We start from the raw sequence: 21,555 nt of genomic DNA, 5'->3' as shown, positions 1-21,555 counted from the left end.
AGCAACCCTAACCTTCGACGTCTGTGCCGCCATGGACAAACACCCTTGGTCTCGCAAATGTGGTAGCCAGAGTTGGCGTCAGGCATATGTGAACGACCACAAGTATGTCTGCCCTTTCAGTCCAGACATGAGATGCTGCTCCCCGTGGGTTTGGCTCCCATGCGCCGGTGACACTCGAGCCTCGGGTTGGGACCGAGTATGTGCTTATACGGGAGGAGGATATGCCGGATGCACCGGCCTGGGCGAGTTTCGTCGAGGTTCTGGTAACTATGTGTCCCTAGACTGGCCCATTCGAGGACACGACATGCCTTGGAGAGGGACCTGGGGCCTTGGCATTGACGGTGGAGGAATGGATCCCTTGACATATATTACCATATATCAGAGCCTCGAAACAAAGCCTCCTACGCACTACCAGACTACTGTCGTCGGCTACCAAGAAGTATTCGATGAAATTGCTCGTGCTGAACAGACCGAGACTAAGTTCCCCATCTCCCCAGAAGCCCGGAATATGTTCCTTAACTTGGCCGAGAACATTGCCCTCTCCCTGGGAATTGCCAACTGTTTCGTCTGTGGAGGCACCGACATGGGTGAACAATGGCCCTGGGAAGCGAGAGAGATCCGACAGCAAACATGGGATGCACTTAACACCACTAACATTACCTTTCCCCAGCGGCCGAAGCCGTATGAATGGGCCTTGAGAACAAATATCATAGGTACCCTCTGCGCTAGTCGAGCGCCATCGAAGCGGTACTCTGTACCAGTGGGAGATTCTGCTTGCACGGGGGTTCTTCAGTATAATGGAAGCCGGACGACCTGGTGGCAAACGGATAACCTGCCCGCCCCGGAACCTATCTGGACAGAACCCACCTTGAACACAACATGGACATACGGAGGAAACGCCTCCCTCAAGTGGGTAGCCCCGGGGGGCTACTACTATATCTGCGGGCGCAGGGCCTACGAACAGCTCCCGGCCCGCTGGTACGGTACCTGTCTCTTGGGCACTGTTCGACCTAGCTTTTTCCTTCTGCCCCTGCAAATTGGCGAAACTTTGGGTATCCCCCTATACGTGGAAAAAGGGCCAGATAACCCTGCCAGACGTAAACGGTCCTTTCTAAACACCAAGCCCAAAGTCCAAATTGGAGACTGGAAAGACAACGAGTGGCCGCCAGAACGCATTATTCATTACTATGGACCGGCCACATGGGCTGAAGATGGTACATACGGGTACCGCACCCCTATCTATATGCTGAATCGCATTATTCGCCTACAGGCCGTGCTCGAAATCCTTACTAACGATTCGGCCTTTGCCCTCAATCTCCTAGCCCGCCAAAACACTAAGCTCATAACCGCAGTTTACCAAAATCGCTTGGCTCTTGACTACCTCCTAGCCCAGGAGGGCGGGGTGTGTGGCAAGTTTAACCTCAGTAATTGCTGCTTACAGATTGATGACCAGAGCCATGTCATCAAAGAGATAACTGACCGGATGGTCAAATTAGCCCACGTCCCCGTCCAGACCTGGAACAGCGCGTGGGACTGGACTTCCTCCCTAACTAGCTGGTTGCCAACCTCCGGGAGCCTGCAAGGCCTCCTTGTCATGGGTGGCCTGTTTCTGTTGTCCTGTTTACTAATTCCTTTATCTCTTCCCTTAGTTTTCAGGTGTCTCCGCTCCACCATGGAAAGCATCGCTGACCGCCGTGCTGCTGCCCAACTTATGGCTCTCCAGATGTACTCTCCCATTCCCCAGTCTGATGAAGCTGACGATGAAGCACCTTGTGGCTGACGTGCACCTTTCACCCCCTGAGTCACTTAATGGGCCATTACCCTTGTGCCAGCAAAAGACCGGCTACAAAGGGGGGGGGATTCCTCTAGGGACCCTCCGTCTCAACCCCGGCGAAGCAACCAACGGCTGCGCAAGGGCTTAGGGCTCGCTTGTTGCCTCCCTCGCTGACTATCCTTGTCCTTTCTTTCCTTTTCAGGGTTCATGGAGGTGATACTCTCCACCAGAATGGATGTTCAAGTATCAAAAGGGGGGAATGAAGGAGTGGAACGCCGAATACTACCCTAATACTGCTGAACAACAGGACAACCTCATGTTTTGTGCCTACTGATGGACTTATGCGCTCTACCTCTGCTTTTGGCTGTTTAGCCACACCTTATTACTGCACTGGACATTTGTGCCTTATCCAGTTTTACTGGTTACTAACGAAAGAAGGTTGTTGTTTACTAATGTAAGGACAGAATGCAGGACTATTAGACATATAGCTTGTAACAGTAGTTTGCAAGGCCTATACAAGACCAGCTTGCATGTAGCAACGCGACCTTGGAGGGTGCTGACACCCCCTGCATTCCTGAGCCGAACCTTATCTCCTGTGCTAGAAAGGAGCATTGTGTGTGTGTGAAGAATAAGCTGCTAAGTTTCGTTTTTCTTGCCAGTATCATTTCAGTGTTATGACGTGAGTATGTACTGGGACTACAATTTTGTACTGTAAGAACTACAAAAGTTTACTGCGCATGCCAGTTGTGATGTGTAAGGGGCCAAATGCGCAGGCCCAGTAGGGAAGTATAAATGTAAGTGTCAGATGATTTATGACACACAGTGTCCCGAGACTACTCGGTGCTGTTCACTTGCTAGCAATAAAGTTGCCTTGTTTGGAACCAAAGTTTGCCTTTCGTCTCCTGATTTCCCACCTGTTTCACTATTAGGATCCTGGACAAATGAATGAGAGACACTGAAAAAATTGAAGACTCAAGCTGTTCAGGCAACTTTTTAATAAAAGTCAATATGAATATCCATCAAAAGTTGGAAGCTTTAGAAAATTATGATCATAGCCTGAACCTGAGGTTTTGAAACTTCCAAGTCTCCAGTTTTTCCTCCAGCTGAGATGGTTAAGAAATATCTGAAGGAAATTTTGCAGATCCCTTCTGAATCACTGCCACCAATTACTAAAGCTGTTTAAGTTGACTCAGGGTTTCCAAGAGATACAAGAGCAGTAGACAAGAAGCCAAGACTACTTTTGATCTTATGGTGTTTTTTGGAAAACTAACTAAAGCTATCTCGATAGCCACTTTTACACTAGAATTTGATAAGAAATGGATTCTTTGTATTTTCACTTTAAGTGTGGGTGTTAGCTTTCTGGGTCACTCAGTATTAATATTTCCTGACCTCTGCCATGCCACTCAAATGAGACAGAAGGCTTTTTTAGTTCTCAGGTCTCAACTATTAACACTGGAGAGGAACCTTGTTTCTTTCAATTTCCATGTATATGTATTGTGAAATATTCTAACAAGACTTGTTTTCCTCAACCCAGAATTTTCAGTTAGGAAGGCAGCCTCCATGGCTATATCTACTCTCTCTAAAGTATCAGTTTGAGCTTAAGATTTATTTTGTGGCATAGCCACGAATTTTGAAGAGGGGGTACATCTTACACCACATCTTCCTTCTACTGCTCCCCCCCCCCCCCCCCCCGGTACCTTAAAATCATCTCCAGATTTCACCCAGGCAGTGCCTATAAATGTACTCACTCTGCTGCTCCCCAGTATCTCTCCACACTCGTCCTTCCCTACACCCCTTCCCGTGCACTCCGCTCCATGGATAAATCCTTCTTATCTGTTCCCTTCTCCGCTACTGCCAACTCCAGACTTCGCGCCTTCTGTCTCACTGCACTATACGCATGGAATAAACTTCCTGAGCCCCTACGTCTTGCCCCATCCTTGGCCACCTTTAAATCTAGACTGAAAGCCCACCTCTTTAACATTGCTTTTGACTCGTAACCACTTGTAACCACTCACCTCCACCTACCCTCCTCTCCTCCTTCCTGTACACATTAATTGATTTGATTTGCTTACTTTATTTTTTTGTCTATTAGATTGTAAGCTCTTTGAGCAGGGACTGTCTTTCTTCTATATTTGTGCAGCGCTGCGTACGCCTTGTAGCACTATAGAAATGCTAAATAGTAGTAGTAGTAGTAGTAGCACTCATAAACTGCTTTCAGCCTGCACCAGAGCTTTCACTGTTAAGTGTCCTGCTCTTCAAGAAACAGGAAGTATCAGAAGGGATCATACAGTTCAAAGAGAAAGCCCTGGGTGCAGGCCGCAGGCAGCCTATGAGTGCCGCTGCCACTGGCGTTGCCCAGGTGAAGGGGAGGACCGGGGAGAGCTAAAGCTTAGCTCGAGTTATCTGCAGCAGGACCCATAGGAATAAGATAGGCCCTGCAGCAGATAACTCAAGCTAAGCTTTACTAAAAAAAAACCGAGAGAGAGCTTTGAAGGCTGAGAAAGGAAGGGAGAGATATGGCGGAAGGGAGGGACTGGCAAAGGGTGCACAAACGCAACACATGCATCTTGAATGGATACGCTATGGCATAGGGAAAGGAGTCGTCAGGTCTGTATTAAGACTTTTCCTGATATTGACTGTTCAATAGATTTTATATTTCTTTTGATTTAGTGTTTCCACCTCAGGACTCACTACTTGTGTTCTTGCCTCTTATTTTTCCCTTTTTTTTGGGGGGGGGGTTGTTGAAAGGATCTTGCTTATTATGTTTCCTGTAATTGTTTTAATTTTTTTCTGGAATCACTTGTTGCAAGTTCTATCTTTTCATTCTCAAGTGTATGCTTGGATATTGGAAATATATTAATAAAAATTACAAAAAAGTAAAGTTCATATTGCTTAGTAGGTACAGGCTGCTCATTTCAATGCTGTAATTTCTTTTATTACTCTCTTGGAATTGTGATGACTAATCCCCTTCTTAGTGACTGGATTGTTGTAGTGTTGGTTTCTTCTATGGATGTGATTTCTTTTGAATTATTTTTACTCCAGTGTTATTTTCTAGACAAGTGTTTATTTGGATAGTATTTGTTTTATTTTAAATTTTTAAAAAGTTACCTAGATGTGAAATTCAAGTGGACGTCAATTTTGGGTTAATTTTAATAAAGAAACATAGGTGCCTATCCTGCTTATTTTTGAAGGAGAAGGCCAGCCACCTTTCCAACACAAATCGGGAGATGGCCGGCCTTCTCCTAAGGCCGGCCAAATTGGTATAATCGAAAGCCGATTTTGGTCGGCTTCAACTGCTTTCCGTCGCAGGGCCAGACAAAGTTCAAGGGGGCGTGTCGGAAGTGCACCGAAGGCGGGACGGGGACATGGTTAAGAGATGGCTGGCCTCGGTCGATAATGGAAAAAAGAAGGCTGGCTCCGACAAGCATTTGGCCGACTTTGCTTGGTCCTTTTTTGGTCACGACCAAGCCTCAAAAATGTGCCCTAAATGACCAGATGACCACCTGAGGAAATCGGGGATCACCTCCCCTTACTCCCCCAGTGGTCACCAACCCCCTCCCACACGAAAAAAAAATTATTTTTTTTTGCCAGCCTCAAATGTCATACCCAGCTCCATCACAGCACTATGCAGGTCCCTGGAGCAGTTTTTAATGGGTACTGCAGTGCACTTCAGGCAGGCAGGCAGTAAATGGGAGCCCTCCAAAACCCACCACAAACCCACTGTACCCACATCTAGGTGCCCCCCTTCACCCGTAAGGGCTATGGTAGTGGTGTACAGTTGTGGGGAGTGGGTTTTAGGGGGCTCAGCACACAAGGTAAGGGAGCTATGTACCTGGGATCAAGTTGTGAAGTCCACTGCAGTGCCCCCTAGGGTGCCCGGTTGGTGTCCTGGCATGTGAGGGGGACCAGTGCACTACAAATGCTGGCTCCTCCCATGACCAAAGGGCTTGGATTTGGCCGAGTTTGAGATGGCCGCCATTAGTTTCCATTATCGGCGAAAACCAATGGCGGCCATCTCTAATGCCGGCGATCTCTAAGGGCAGGCCAAATGTTGAGATTTGGCTGTCCCCGACCGTATTATCAAACGAAAGATGGTTGGCCATCTTGTTTTGATAATACAGTCGGGTACGCCGCTTGACGGGGCCGGCGTTAGAGATGGCCGCCCTTATAGATGGCCAGCCCCGTTCGATTATGCCCCTCCACGTATCTTTATAAAATACTAGTATAAATTAACTCACATTTATACCTGCTTGAGATGAGGTGTAAATATATGCAAATGTTTTATAGACAAGGTGCATAAATGCAACTCTGCCAGTGCTCCACCCAAAATCTACTTCTAACATGCTTACAGCCAAGTCACATAAAAATATATGCGTTGTCATCACATGTGCTTTTACACATGGGGTAATTTTATAAGAGGCACTTTACACACACATACTGGTACATATGCGTGAGAAAGCATTTATATCATTATATATATAAATAGAAGCCAAGTAGAGACAACATTTGGACCAATTTCCATATAGGTGCCTAAGGTGCAAATTTTTTAAGCAGATGGGCATCTCAAAATGGACAAAATAATGTCCATCTGCCAAAACTCAAAAATCACAATTTGGATAAGGCAGAACTTGGACATTTTGCATAGCAGTTTGTCCAAATAGCAAGGAGGCGTGTTGGAGGCATGTTTTGGGTGGAATTTGAGACCACTTCTACTTCAGGAAGCAGGTGAAAGCCTGGCTCTTCTCCCAAGCCTTTAATACATAGGGTGACTGACTATATACTCACTCTGCACCAAGACTAGCTTGCTATACACATTGGGGTCCTTTTACAAAGGCGTGCTAGTGGTTTAAGTGTGCGCTAAATGAAAGAGACGCCCATAGAAATATATGGGTGTCTCTAACATTTAGCACATGCTTATTTTTAGCGCACACTAAAAACGCTCACACACCTTTGTAAAAGGACCCCATTGTCCCTTAGACCAGTTCCTTATATCTTGTTTAACTGTACAAAGAACTTGCCTTGAGTTTAGCCACCAATCTATTTATCCCAACAGACTCTGTACCACCCACCTTGTCCCCATCTATACATCTGCACTTGGTCCCTCGGTTATATGGTAAGCTGTATTGTAGAAAAGCATTAGCATCATAGCTATGTTGTTTGAATTTTCTAATGCATGCTTATTAGGTGTTTCATTAGTATTATGCTGACATCGTATTATATCTGTTATTTGAATTTCAGTGCTGTTAAATATGTATATTTGTAATACTGTTTCATGGTAGTCCTATTAAGTTTTAATTTGCTGTTCTTAAGTTTACCTCATTTACTGTTTTTATATCTATAATTGGTCATTTTTACCATTGCTATGCTGTTAAAAAAATTTAAAGACATGTTAGTCTATACCTGCTGTACACCGTCTTGGGTGAATCTCTTCATAAAGGTGGTTAATAAATCCCAATAAATAAAATAAACAAAAAAAAATAAACTAGGGCAGGCGCAAAATTAGGATGTCTTTCAGCGATAATGGTAAAAAAGAAGGATGTTTTTATGTAGATCTGTTTAAATCACATCCAGAGTACAAAAAATTGCCCCAACTGAGCTGACCACTGGAGGGATGAAGATATGACCCCCTCCATCTCCCAGTGGTTGCTAGCCCCCCTCCCACTCCCCTAAGAAGTGAAAGTGACAGTGAATACCAGGTTCTATGACAGCTTCAGGAATTATGGTCATTCCTAAAAGAGTAGCAAGCAAGTGTTAGGAGTAGCTTAGTGGTCAGTGCAGTGGGCTTTGAACAATGGAACCCAGGTTAGCTCCCACTTCAACTCTTGTTTCTGTATAAATGTGTGAGCCCTCCTGGAACATAGAAGTGCCTACTGTACCCAGGGGTGGACTGAGCATTCAGGCAACCGGGCAGTGCCCAAGGGCCCAGAGGCTCTAAGGGGCTCAGAGACTCTGCCCAGATGCCTACTGCACACTACAGCCCTCCCTGATCTAGTGGCCTCTGCGGGGGGAGGGGGGAACATGTTCTTTCCTGCTCATTGTGCTCCTGCTATTCGCCCTGGCAAGCACCACTGTACTTTAAAAATGGTAGCCGAAACTCCCTACAGAAGTCTCAATAGACTGTCGAGACCTACGAGACTACAGCAGGAAGTCTCAGCTGCCATTTTGAAAACACGGCGGTGGCGGCGGCAGGTGGAGGATTAATGGCAGCACAGCAGGCTGGAAAGAACATGCCCCCCCCTCCAGCAGATCACTAGACCACCAGGGCCCTTCAGGTAGGACCGGGGCAGCAGGGGCGTCGGCTACGGTGGTAGGGAGGCAGCAGCGCGGCTGTAGGGGGTGTGTTGGGCAGCGGAAGGGCAGGGGGCCCCAGACCACCCTCAGTGTCTGGGGACCCAGACCACCCTCAGTCTGCCCGACTGTACCTGAATTTATAAGACACCTGCAAGCATGATGGCTATTGTAGTGGTGTGCCTTAACGTACAGTAGGTTTTTATCTGTTCCCAGAGGGCTCACCATACATATAAAGGAATTAAGGAGGGATTTGTACTTGGATTCCATTGTTTAAAGTCCACTGCATTGATCACTAGGCTGCCCCTCTACTATGCAGGAATGTCTGTGTGGCCAGTTTTGTACAAATGATGCCAGACGTTTTTGTGCCTGTTTTTTTGGTGTTCATATTTTGGCCATTTCATTTTGGAAAATAGCTGTTCATGCTGGACATTTTCAACACAACAACGTATTTGTCATATATTTTTGAACAGGAAATCCCAACATTTTTCTTATTCGAAAATGGCTGCAAGATGGAGAGTTTTTGTTAGACGTTATGAATAGAATGTCCCAATTCTGACTTGGACGATCTTTCAAAAATGCTCCTTTATATTTCTTTAAAATAGCAGAAATCACAGATAAAGAGTACACCTGTTCAGGATCAACAGATAATTTTATACTAGTTTATACATCTTAAGCAGCAGTTTTATAAGAGAAAATATATGTGTACAATCTCTTTATAACATTGCTGCATTTTCTTTGTATGCAACTAATTTAAGAGTTTCTAATGATTTCAGGTGTTTGCACATTAGTTGTAATAAACAATGATGGCAGTACAGATGAATTTGTGACAGCAGCTTTCACAGGCCCCAGAGAAGTGGAAGGGAGGGAAGTCTCGGTTATCAAACACCGGTGATGCAAAATGGTACTAGGTTCATAATACATTATAAACATTATATATCCCACCTACCTACAAATCTAGGCCGCAAAAATCTTCACACACATAATTACTTCAAATAATATACAAATTTGATATATAAACAATGCAATCACAAATTTGCAACACTGTTGAGGATCATACCTGTAATGATCTCTTCAACTAATGAATAGGCTGTTCTAGAGAAAAAAAGGTCTTCAAGTACTTCAAAAAGTGAAATAGAATACTAACTGACAGAACATTCCACGGAATTGGGCCAGTTAACATAGAGAACCTTAATGCTTATCTAACCTGATGACCCGAAAAGAAGGAATATCAAGGAGGCCCTTGTCTGCGGAACGTAAAGTCTATAAATCTTTAAGGCAGTCACAATACACTAGGGCATACTGTTATGCAAAGCTTTCAAAATCTAAGTAAAAACTTTAAGCCAAATTCTCCGCACAATAGGGAGCCAATATAATTGCTTGAGGACCAGTGAAATATGTTCAAAATACCCTACAAATCTAATGAGCTGTTGCATTCTGAGTAACTTGTAATGCTTGAAGTGCATTCTGTGGGAGTCCTAACAGAAAAGCGTTACAATAATCAAATAAAGGATAAACAACAGCCTGCACTAAAATGTGAAAATTAGCAGGATTCATTAAGTCTTGCACATGGGGAAGAGCTATAAGCTTAAGAAACACTCTCCAAATAACCTCTATAAGATGCTGGTGCATAGATAATGAAGAGACAAGACTAATTCCTAAATATCGCATTACTCTAAGAATAGGGATCTCATCGCTATCAAACTGAAATGATGTGGGAAACTCAGGAGTATCTGAATCAGATTAAAAAAAAAAAAAAAGAACCTGCATCTTCACAACATTTAAACTAAATTTGTTAGCAGTTAACCAAGCCCTTACTGTATATAAGCACAGACACAAGAATGCAATTGCAATAGAAATTGATTTCCAGTAGGAAAGAAAAACTATATATCATCCGCATTTAATCAGTAATCCGACTCCCAACCCCAGTAATCTACAGTTTGGGACTATATTAATATTGACAACATGAGCAGAAAGGGACAAACCCTGTGATAGCTTGTTCTGAACCCCCTTAAGTCCAAGGTACTTCTGTTCTCTGATCAAATCCAATCAACTTTGCCATCACCCATACTTCTAGACAATAGTCCCATTCTTCAAGTGCAGACCACCCAATTTTTAGGAATAATTCTTGATTCTAGACTCTCCTTCCAAGCTCAGATCTCACAAGTTGTATAACGTTCCTTCTTCAAACTCTGATTAGGTCCTTTCAATTCTTGATATATCCCCCTGCTTTACATATGCTTATGCATTCCCTTGTAATCCATCAATTTGATTATTATAATTCACTTTATATGAGTCTCCGAGTCAAAGATCGTCATAGACTACAGATTGTCCAAAATATGGCTAATCGATGGTTTAAAAAGATTTGAACATGTTACTCATTTTAAAAACACCCTCTGGCTACCTATCACACCCCACATTACATATAAAATATTACTGTTAGCATTTAAGATTCACACATCAGATGAATCCCTGTACCTAACACATTATCTAGTACCCCATTTCCCTGCCCATACCCTCAGATCCTCTCATTTTCAATGTCTCAATGTGCCTACCTACAGAGAAATACATCATGAATATACAAGACGTGCCATTTTTTGGGTCCAATCCTCTGAACTCTGGAACCCCCTAGCCACTCATTTGTGCCAAAGCATTTCCTTAGATGTATTCAGATCTGATCTCAACATTCCTGTTTCATGATGCATTTTCCAACACTCCATAATCCTCATTTTGCTAGCACTTCTCTTGGCGAATCGAGAGCCCTGATTGAAGCACTGAGTACCTAATGTTTTATATCCCCCCTTCCTATCATTAATTGGAGTACTTCTCTATAACCCTATTGTATGTTGTCTAATATATTTACTGATATATGAAACACACACACAAGCTAATTAGTCAATGGGTGCTATGGGATTGAACATATCAATTATCATCTAATGATATTATTTCTTCCTCCCTTCTTTGTTTTTAAGCATGTAAAAATCTAGGTCAGTAACATAACCATATTTACTGTCTTGTCCAGCATCCTTCTCTAGCAATATTTTTTAAAAAGGCTGTTTGCAAGAGAGTTCAGTTGCAAGACACTTTGATCTGCACCCTGATGAGTAAATGTTCCCCTTTGTGCTAGTCAACTACTTGAAGGGAAGGCAAACAACTGGTCAGCTGTCCTTGCTAATGATAAGCTTTTCACCCTAACACATTAAAGTTTATGAATAATGTGGAAACATTCAGACTGACTCTTTTTGTAGGTTAGGCCATGTCATCTGAAACCAGAGGCTGCAAGGTTAAATGGCAGATCTACATCCTCACCAGGTGATAAATCTGTAGTCAAAATGCACAAGCCCTGACACCTTAAGAAGCACTACATGACTATGAAACTAAATGAATTCCCTCTTATCCAGGAACAGAGGACCTTCACCACCCCAATTCCAGCTCACATTTCACAACTAACACTGTGCCAGTGGAGAAATCCATTCCACATCTGTATTCAAGTACCAGTTAATTTCTTATGGGTCAATATTCAGCAGCACTTATCCAGGTAGAGCAGCTTCTACCCAGCTAAGTACTGCTCACCACACTCACACCCAGATTATCAGTGGCATTACCCAAACTGCCATATCACTATCTAGGTGGTGCTAGGGCAGGTCTGCAGATAGAACCTGGGTAAAGTTTCCAGTTCTCTGGTTAGTAGCAATATTCAGTCTTAAAACTGGGTAACTAGCCAGATGAAGTTAGGACAAGAAAAGGGCTGTCCTAACCTTATCCAAATATTTATCCCTGTACCAGTCTCAATATTACTGATACCTGCATAACTTCCAGATATCAGCTTACACCTGGATATTCAGCACCTGCATTCCAGCATAAAGTTAAACACTGCAGCAAGTACTATAAAGCAAAGCCAACCACAATTTATTATTGTGTTTATTGGGTTTATTTATTTATTTACCACCTTTTTGAAGAAATTCATTCAAGGTGGTGTACTGCAGGAATAAGTCAAACATAAGCAACAGAAAATTACAGCGCTAAAAATATTCAATTAGCAGTGCAAGATATGGCATAGTACAGTATTTCCCAATTCTAATCCCAGAGTACCCCTTGCCAGTCAGGTTTTCAGGATATCTACAATGAATTTGCATGAACTTGATTTGCATACACTAACTCCATTATATGAAAAATCTCTTTCATGCATATTCATTGTGGATATCCTGAAAACCTGACTGGAAAGGGGTACTCCAGGACTGGACTTGGGGAAACATAATACAGTGAAACCTCGGTTTTCGTTGACTTCGGTTATCGTCGGTTTCGGTTTTCGTTGATTTTTTCAGTGAAAATTTTGTCTCGGATTTTGTTGGTTGCCTCGGTTTTCGCTGCTAATTTTGCAAAAACAAAGGGCAACCCACGCGTTCTCCTGCTCATTGGATTTACATTGATTCATATGGAAATAATTGCCTCAGTTTTCGTCTGTTTCGGTTTTCGTTGCTTGTTTCGGATGGATTATCAACGAAAACCGAGGTATCATTGTATACTACTTACAATGTCAACACAATACACAATAAGACATTTTAATAGACAGCTAGGGTGTAAGCAAAAAGGGAATATATAGAAATATAAATAGAGTAACCATGAGAACTAAAAGAAAATTCAACAAGTTATTTGTGGTTTTAGGTAGTATTTTTCTTTTCCATTTTGTGCATATCAATAATGAATGTGTTCCTGTACATCCATTGCTCATAAGAAGGTTGTCATATACAGTGGCATAGCAAGGGCGGGGCGGTGGGGGCGATCCGCCCCAGGTGCATGCAACTGGGGGGGTGTCGGCTCCGCTGGTTCCCTGCAACCTCTGCCCCGGAACAGGTTACTTCCTGTTCTGGGGCAGAGGGAGCAGGGAACCAGCGGAACCGACACCCTCCCCAGCAGCGTGCACACGGCAGGCAAGAATACACTCGGGGGGGGGGGGCGGGTGGCTTGGGTGATGCGCCGAGGGGGGTGTCATGCTGTACCCAGGGGGGGTGCGCAGCGGCGAACCGCCCCAGGTGGCAGCCGCCCTCGCTACACCACTGGTCATATACCTGCCCTGGTGACACTATAGCCAGTTGGATTTTTAGGATATTCCAAATGAATATTCACAAGATATACAGGCACTGGAGACTCAGTATATGTAAACTTATCTAATACATAATGCATATTCATTAGGGGTAACCTGAATATCCAAAAGGCTAAATAAACTGAAGCCCTGGCTCATAGCAAGAAGTTACAATCAACAGGCTGTCACAATTTGAAGCTCAACTCATATTGAGATGTTGTAGTCTGAGCTTTAGCAAATTGCTTTGTTACTGCTGTCCTTGGAAAACACCAAAAAGCATCAATATTTCAATACAACAAGAAACTGCCATTTCTGAAAATAACAAAGATTACCCACAAGACAGCCCTGAGAGAATTTGCTTTCTGAAACACGTAACTAACCATGCAAATACTCACGGTAATGAGGATCAATGTAACCATTTCTTGGGTCCATAGCAAAAACAGTACCACGATAAGGTAAGGAAGGCTCAGGGAGATGTGATATAGACCCATGAATCTCCTTTTTGATTAAAGAGGCCCGCTCCTCACTAGATGTTGAAGGCTCTTCACTGATTCTACCGAGGCTTTGCCCACTCTGTGGCTGCATTATGACTGCGTTTCTTCTCTCTCTGTGATAGGTCTGTACAGGATGTTCATCCTCTGGAAGAAAAAAACACTTGTATATGAGTTACAGAAATTTTTGAGCTCAATATTCAAATGATGTGCAGCCAATTTAGGGAACTATACAAATCATTGGGGTTGAAATTACTACTTCCCTCCACAAATTGTTGCCTGCACAAAATTTATCCATTCAGTGTTGCTGATATTGAATGCTTGCTACACGAAGTTAGGCAGCTAATTCTGGTCAAGGCAAGAACTGTCATACGTTATCCAGAAAACTTTATCCAGGTACATCTTATGGAATAGTCAGATATTCAGATATAGTTATATGGATAACTTTATCTAGGTAAGTGTTATAGAATATTTGGATATAGCAATCTGGAAAAAACTTATCTAGATAGCTAACTTGCTCAAAGATACGCTGAAAATCAGAATCAGGATTATTTTCTTCTCTCTTTCTCTCCAGCCTCAATTCTCAATTCAGCCTCTACAGAATGCTTAGTCCAAGGCAAGGATCTGGTTTCCTGTGATAAATGTATACACACTGAATCACTCATAAAAGAAGTACAAGAACTGAGAGAGGAGGTGGCAAGACTAAGAAGCATCTGTGACAGCCAGAAATGCATCCTGGAGATGCTTGTTGAAACATTGGGGATCTCCAACAAAGGGAAAAGAGATCTCATGGAGAAAGAGGACAGCTGGACACAGATTCCCAAATGCTGCAAAATCAACCCCCCCCCCCCCCCCCCAACTCCATCTTCTATTGAACTGAAGAATCAGTTTACAGCCCTGATAGTAGAAGAGTTGAAAACATCTCAAGAACAAGAAGAAACATCGATCAAGAATCCCAAATCCACTGGATCAGTGGCCAACAAGAAACGAAAGGAGGTGGCGGTTGGTGATTATCTGAGGGGTACAGAGGCACCCATCTGCCAACCAGACATGATGTTCAGGGAGCTGTGCTGTCTGCCTGGTGCCAAGGTTTGGGATGTAACAGAAAGTTTGCCAAGACACATCAAGCCAACTGACCACTATCCTATGCTGCTCAGGGCCTCAGAGAGACTGAGCTGGGCCCAGGGCAAGGTCGCCCCCGGGGCCCCGCTGGCATCACCGCCCCCCCCCCAATCGCTACTCAGGCCGCCAGCGCCACAGTCCCCAGTCTCCACCCGCCCACTCCGTCAACAGCCCCTCTCCATCCACCAACGGGCCCCCTGCATTCAAATCGGCGGCGCCTCACCTCCGTGTGAAAGCACAGCGGCAGATCGCCTCCCATCTGGCCTTCCCTCCCTGTATCCCGCTCTCACAAAAACAGGCAGTTACATCAGACGAGGGCAGGACACAGGGAGGGAAGGCCCAAAGGGAGGTGATCTGCCATTGCACTTTCACATGAAGGTGAGACGCTGCCGATTTGAATACAGGGGGCCCGGTGGCAGATGGAGAGGGGCTGTCAACTGAGATAAGGGTGGGCGGGTGAGATCGGGGACTGTGGTGTCGGGCCCCCCATGGAGGTCCGGGCCCAGGGAATTTTGTCCCCCCTGCCCCCCCTCTTGGCAGCCCTGATGCTGCACATCCATGTTGACACAAATGATATGCTAGGTATCCTACTGAACATATCAAACATGACTTCATAGCTCTAGGACAGAGAGTGAAGCGCTTAGGTGCACAGGCGGTGTTCTCATCAATCCTTCCTGTCGAAGGTAAAGGCTGAAGGAGGGAATATTGCATCCTGGAACTGAACCTGTGGCTGCATGGATGGTCCCAATGTAAGTGCTTCAGTTTCCTAGACCATGGGATTTCCAAGAGCTACTGAGTAGTGATGGTGTCCATCTATCAAGGAAAGGACAAAGTGTCTTTCAAAACAGATTGGCCAAAGTACTAAAGAGGGCTTTAAACTAAATTTGATGGAGATGGATGAAAAAAGCCCCACAGTCATTGATAACCCTCAGAAAGGTAAGACATCAAATACCTTTATAGAAAAGTGGGGGGGGGGGGGAAGTAAAATCTGGAGAGTCTTGTATACCAATGCCCATAGTATGGGAAACAAATATATAGATCTGGAGGCTGCAATGATAGAAGCAGACTTGGATTTAGAGGCACTCACAGAGATGTGGCTCACAGAGAACCATGACTGGGATATAGATATACCTGGGTATAATCTATTCAAGAAGGACAGGGTAGGAAAAAAAGAGTGGATAAGTGGCATTATATGTTAAGAATAATATTAATGTACAGAGTTGCAGGACATATGGGATAAAGAAGAAACACTGTGGGTTAAACTGGAAAGAGGGAATGGAAAATTTATTTACATTGGTGTGATATACAGGCCTCCTTCACAGACAGAAGAAATGGACAGAGACGTAATTGAAGACATTCACAGGATAGCTAGGAAAGTGGAAGTACTACTAATAGGTGATTTTAATATCCCAGATGTCAATTGGAGAGTACCTGCTGTGGGGTCTTCTAGAAGCAAAGGGATCTTGGATTCTCTACAGGAAGAATTGTTCCAGCAGTGGGTAATGGAACCAACACGAGATGGAAATATTCTAGACCCGGTGCTTACGAACAGGGAAAATGTTTCTGATGTTACGATGATGGGATCATTTGGCTTCTAGTGATCATCAAATAGTGTGGTTCAATATTAAGAGATGGGAGGACAAGGCTTATTCAAGATTGAAGGTCCTAGATTTTTAAAAAACTAACTTTGCCAAGATGAAGGAATTTCTCAAGGAAGAGTTAGCTGGATGGCAACAGCTGAAGGAAGCAGAACATCAGTGGACAAAACTGAAAGGAACTATTTTAAAGGCGACAAACCTTTCTATTAGACAATTATATAAGAAGAAAAGAAGGCCGCTCTGGTTCTTGAACGTAGTATCTGAAAAGGTAAGGGAAAAAAGTTTTGACTTCATACATTACAAGACTGTAGAATGACGATGACGGGCAAAAATACCTGGAAAAGCTACTAAAACTTAATGCTAAAAAAATACAGGGTCATGCACTTGGGTTGTAAGAAACCAAGGGTACGACAGTATAGGGGAGTGACGTGCTTCTGTGCATGAAAGAGCGGGACTTGGGGATAATTATATCTGAGGATCTTAAGGTGGCCAAACAGGTGGAAAAGGAGACGGTCAAAGCCAGAAGGATGCTCGGATGCATACGGAGAGTGATGACCAGCAGGAGAAAAGAGGTGATAGTGCTGTTGTATAAGTCTCTGGTGAGGCCCCATTTAGAGTACTGTGTGCAATTCTGGAGACTGCACCTAAAAAAAGATATAAACAGGAGGGAGTCGGTCTAGAGGGTGGCTACAAAATTGGTTCATGGTCTCTGTCATAAAACGAAAAGGGACAGGCTTATGAACCTCAACATGCATACGCTGGAAAAGAGGTGGGAGAGAGGAGATATGATAGAGACATTTAAATACCTCAGTGGCATTAATGTACAGGAGGTGAGCCTTTTTCAAATGAAGGAAACCTCTGGAATGAGAGGTAGAAATAGGCTTTGGAGGAATCTAAGAAAATACTCTTTCATGGAAAGGATGGTGGATGCGTGAAATGGCCTCCTGGTGGAGGTCATGGAGACGAGGACTGTGTCAAAATTTTAAAAGGCATGGGACAGGCACGTGGGATCTCTTAGGAAAAGAAGGAGTTAGTGGTTACTGAGTATGGGCAGACTAGATGGGCCATTTGGCCCTTATCTGCTGTCATTTTTCTATGTTTCTAAGATGAACAGAGCAGTGTATATGTGTGTTGATGTTATTATAAAAAATGTTTTAGGATACAAGTTGAAAAACTAGACCATTCAGACCAAGTGTCAGTAGAGCAGTGGATCATCATCACCCATTCATTCATGCACTTACCAGTGGGGCTATTAATCATAACTGAATAGACATCATTGCTTGTTTTCTTGACTGTAGATGGTTAAGGCTTAATGTTTTGACTGGCTGACTGAAAAAGGCATGATTTGTCACAAAACTAAATCAAAACTTAGCCACCCACTGCCATTTATCTGCCGTATGGTTTTAATTTTATCATAAATATAGAGCAAAGAACTGCAGCTGTTAGAGAATAAAGCTCATTTTCTAATCCAAACAGTGAATAAAGTCTGCTATTAAACATTATTTAACAATATCCAGAGCAAGATTCACATGCCTAAACCATAAAAAAATCACAAATTATCTGTGTGTTCAAACATGCCTGAATATTTATTTCATGTTAGTGATGATCCAGATAGATGCACAGACGCATAATAAGGAAATCCAAAAGAGGAAAACAAAAGTTCTGCAGAAAGAGCAGTACAGTCCACAAAAGCAGAATACATATCTTCAATAGTTAAAAAGGCTTTTATTCTTACCACTTTAAAACACAACCCGATGTTGTCACGTTTCACCTCTCTAGAGGCTGTGTCAAGGATTATCAACTATTAGGGTCCCATGTTTCCTATTGGAAAGGAGGAGACACTGTTTCCATTCTGCAACTAGCTGCTGAGCTGTATTGTTTTCATTGTTACATCTACCAATTATTAGGTGTTTCTGCCCTTTGGAACCCTAATAGTTGATAATCCCTGATGCAGCCTCTAGAGAGATGAAACGTGGCCACATCGGGTTGTGTTTTAAAGTGCCAAGAATATGAGCCTTTTTAATTATTAGAATACGTATATTCTGCTTTTGTGGACTGTACAGGCACATAGTAAGGCAATTAGATACAGGACACACAGTAGACATACATGTAATGATCATGCTTAAAACAGTATAAACAGTGTATATAAAAAAAACTGTAAGCTCAAGAATAAGCCTGTCGGTCTGACAAAAGCAAGAACAGGTAAGAATAGAAATCCTCGCACAAACAAAAAGTATTGCATAAATGCTAAATATATTGATATACAATTTTATTTCCTCTCATCACTGACTTAGCATCGAAATGGCAGATGAAATTTATTGTGGACAAGTACAAGGTGGAAAGTTGAGGGCAATTTTTTTTTTTTTAAGAAAGGGATTCCACAAATAAACCCACAATAAACCCATAGAAATCCTTTTGAACATATCGCTGGCACCTGGAGATTCAAAAAAGAAAAATTCACAGCTCTGCTGTTTGTTTTAAGACTCCTGGTTTGATTTCTTGACTTCTGATCTTGTCCAGATCATTTAAGCTGTGATTTCTCTGGGCTGGTTTATCATAGAAACATCAGTCTACATTTCTGATAGCTATAAATCTATGTTTTTCAGAAATGGGAAGCTATTTGTCACACAAGCAATTTCAAGACAGTGTAGGTTAAGAAAGCTTAGAACAACAGAAAACAGAAAAATATACCAAACTTTAAGTTTAAGGGCACTGTTTACTAAGCTGCACTAGAGGCGCATTAGTGCTTTTAACGCATGCTAACCATTAGCGCATGCTGTGTAGGCACCCACAATATTCCTATGGGCGCCTACACAGTTAGTGCACCCTAATTTTGTGCATGCGATAAAAACCCTAGTGCACATTAGTAAACAGAGCCCTAAATCAGACGTGACCTTCTGATGCCCCAAGTTTCGAGAAAAGCCAGAAAAACGTCTGTGAAAATATCATACATATTTTCTATAACCAATAATGGTTGATAAAGACTAGAATGGCTCTTCCAGACTGCACAGAAAGGTAGCTAGAGTTTTATCTGACACTTCAGGTAGGTCCCTCCTTTTTTTGTTTGTTTAGTTGTTTGTTCTGTTTTTAGGGTTTATCTGCTTTTTCCATGCAGGTTACCCTACGCTTTTTTTTTTAACTGTGAACGCCACAACTTTTGCTTTGAGTGGACATGCTCTATACTTGAGTCCATCCTCTTTCCATACAGGGATCCTCTGTTTATCCAATACCTTTTGGAATTCTATCACCATTGTTGTCCCACCAACCCTAGCATCAATCATCCTTTCCATAAAAAGTATTTCCTGACGAGGTTTTTACGTTTTCCTCTTTACACCTTTACTCTGTATCTTCTAGTTCCATTTTTTAAAAGTTCGTTCATTAACATCTTTGAAGCCTGTATATCTCCCATATCCCTCCCTCCAGGGTACACACCTAGCAGTGTTTCTTTTGACATATGCCCATATAAGGATGAAACCCCTACATAAACAGTATTTGGTTGAGACCAGGGTCAGAACCAGTAACCACCCGCAGGCTGTAATCACACTCATTCTCCATGTCATTCTATCAAAGACTCAGTCCACATAAAGGCTGTTGTTCTGAACCAAATGTTTACTGAAATCAAGTCCTTGAGCAAGCAAATACAATATGGCAGAGGAAGACAACAAACCAAAGCAACAAGTAGCAAATAAATTATTTACAAGGTATCCAGTGCTTTGTATTCCTAACTTCAGAAAAAGTCCAGCTCCTTTTCTCCTTAAGCCTACTGCTAATGATAGCAGATGGTCAGTACAGTCCACTATAAATTCCACTTATATTTCTGGTTATAGCTGCAAAGAGGCTCAGGATGCAGTTTCTTTCAAATCAAATTTAGCTGGGAAGTTGTTGGCTTCTCAGAAGACTGTAGATAATAGATGGTAAGCTTTCTCTTCCAGCCCAGTACATGTTCCTGGACCAACATAAGAATAGCCATACTGAGTCAGACCAATGGCCCATCTAGCCCAGTATCCTGCTTCCAACAGTGGCCAATCCAGGTCACAAGTATCTGACAGGAACCCTAAGTACCTGAAATCCAATAGATGGCAAATGTATATGTTCCAGCAGTGTGATCTGGATATTAGCCCACTACAGTGGTTCCCAAACCTACCCCGGAGACTTCCCAAAAAGGAATCCAAAAAGTAGGGGTTGACCAAAAAAATCTCAGCAGCCAGAAGTACAATGTGACAAACATTATTCAGCACCATATACACAAGTAGTGCTGAATAAAGTTTGTCACATCGTACTTCTGGCTGCTGAGATTTTTTTGGTCCACCCCTACTTTTTGGATTCTGTTTGGATTATATGAAGAGATTTTTACCTTTACCTTCGGATTTTACTTTTGTATATACTGGGGCTTCCCAGACAGTCAGGTTTTCAGGATATCCACCATGAATATTCATGAAAGAGATTTGCATGCACTGCCTCTACTGCATGCAAATGTCTCTCATAAATATTCATTGTAGATATCCTGAAAATCTGACTGGCCGTGGAGCCCCCAGAACAGGTTTTGGAGCCACTGGCCCAGTCTATTTCCTATCCTTAATTTCTCAGGAGGTATATAAAAGATTCCCCGTTCCCTCAGGCACCCAACAGGGCAAATACAGTGTCCCTGAATCACTCCTTGACTTTCTTATACCAGCTAGGATAGCATGATATAGAAGTCTTCAAGGCTGAGTCTACAAGGCTAGGGTTTTAGGCTGGAAGGGCTTTTTCCTCATACACAAAGACAGAGGCCAGGGAGACATCAGAGCCACAGACAGTTATGCAAATAGGATACAGGGTTATACTAAGGGGGAGGGATTCCTACTGAACAGTTCATACCTTCCGGTTACTGCATTAAGTAATTATGTCCTCCCTGCTTCTGGAAGAGGCATGAAGGTACAACTGTATAGTGCTCAGCCTGGCAACCAGTGATGTTGAACAAAGGTAAATTTATACTGCTAGAGTAGGGGCTCTGGAACTCCCTGCATGCGCCCATAGTGGAAGATTCCAGTAGCTTTATATACATATTCAATTTTTCCAGTCTTCTCAAACAACTTCTGGTGCAGACCACATAACATATTGGTTGCTTTCCTCTGGCTATCTTTGAGTCTGTTTATGCTCTTGGCAAGATACTTAATGCAACACTCCAAAGGGGGGGGGGGAGCTCACCATTTGTACAAG

At 43.0% G+C, this 21,555-nt stretch overlaps 1 protein-coding gene across 1 annotated transcript in view; it reads right to left on the bottom strand.

Annotated features, from left to right (window-relative positions):
• Positions 1-21,555, bottom strand: part of GLI3 (GLI family zinc finger 3) — a 608,365-nt gene that overhangs the window by 380,074 nt on the left and 206,736 nt on the right. The window contains 1 exon segment of the mRNA XM_030203853.1: positions 13,541-13,783. Coding sequence (XP_030059713.1) covers positions 13,541-13,783 — 243 coding nt within the window.

Source organism: Microcaecilia unicolor, chromosome 1 (assembly GCF_901765095.1).
Source record: "Microcaecilia unicolor chromosome 1, aMicUni1.1, whole genome shotgun sequence".
Lineage (NCBI taxonomy): Eukaryota > Metazoa > Chordata > Amphibia > Gymnophiona > Siphonopidae > Microcaecilia > Microcaecilia unicolor.
Note: the sequence above shows the minus strand (reverse complement) of the source record. Positions and strands in the feature narration are given on the sequence as shown.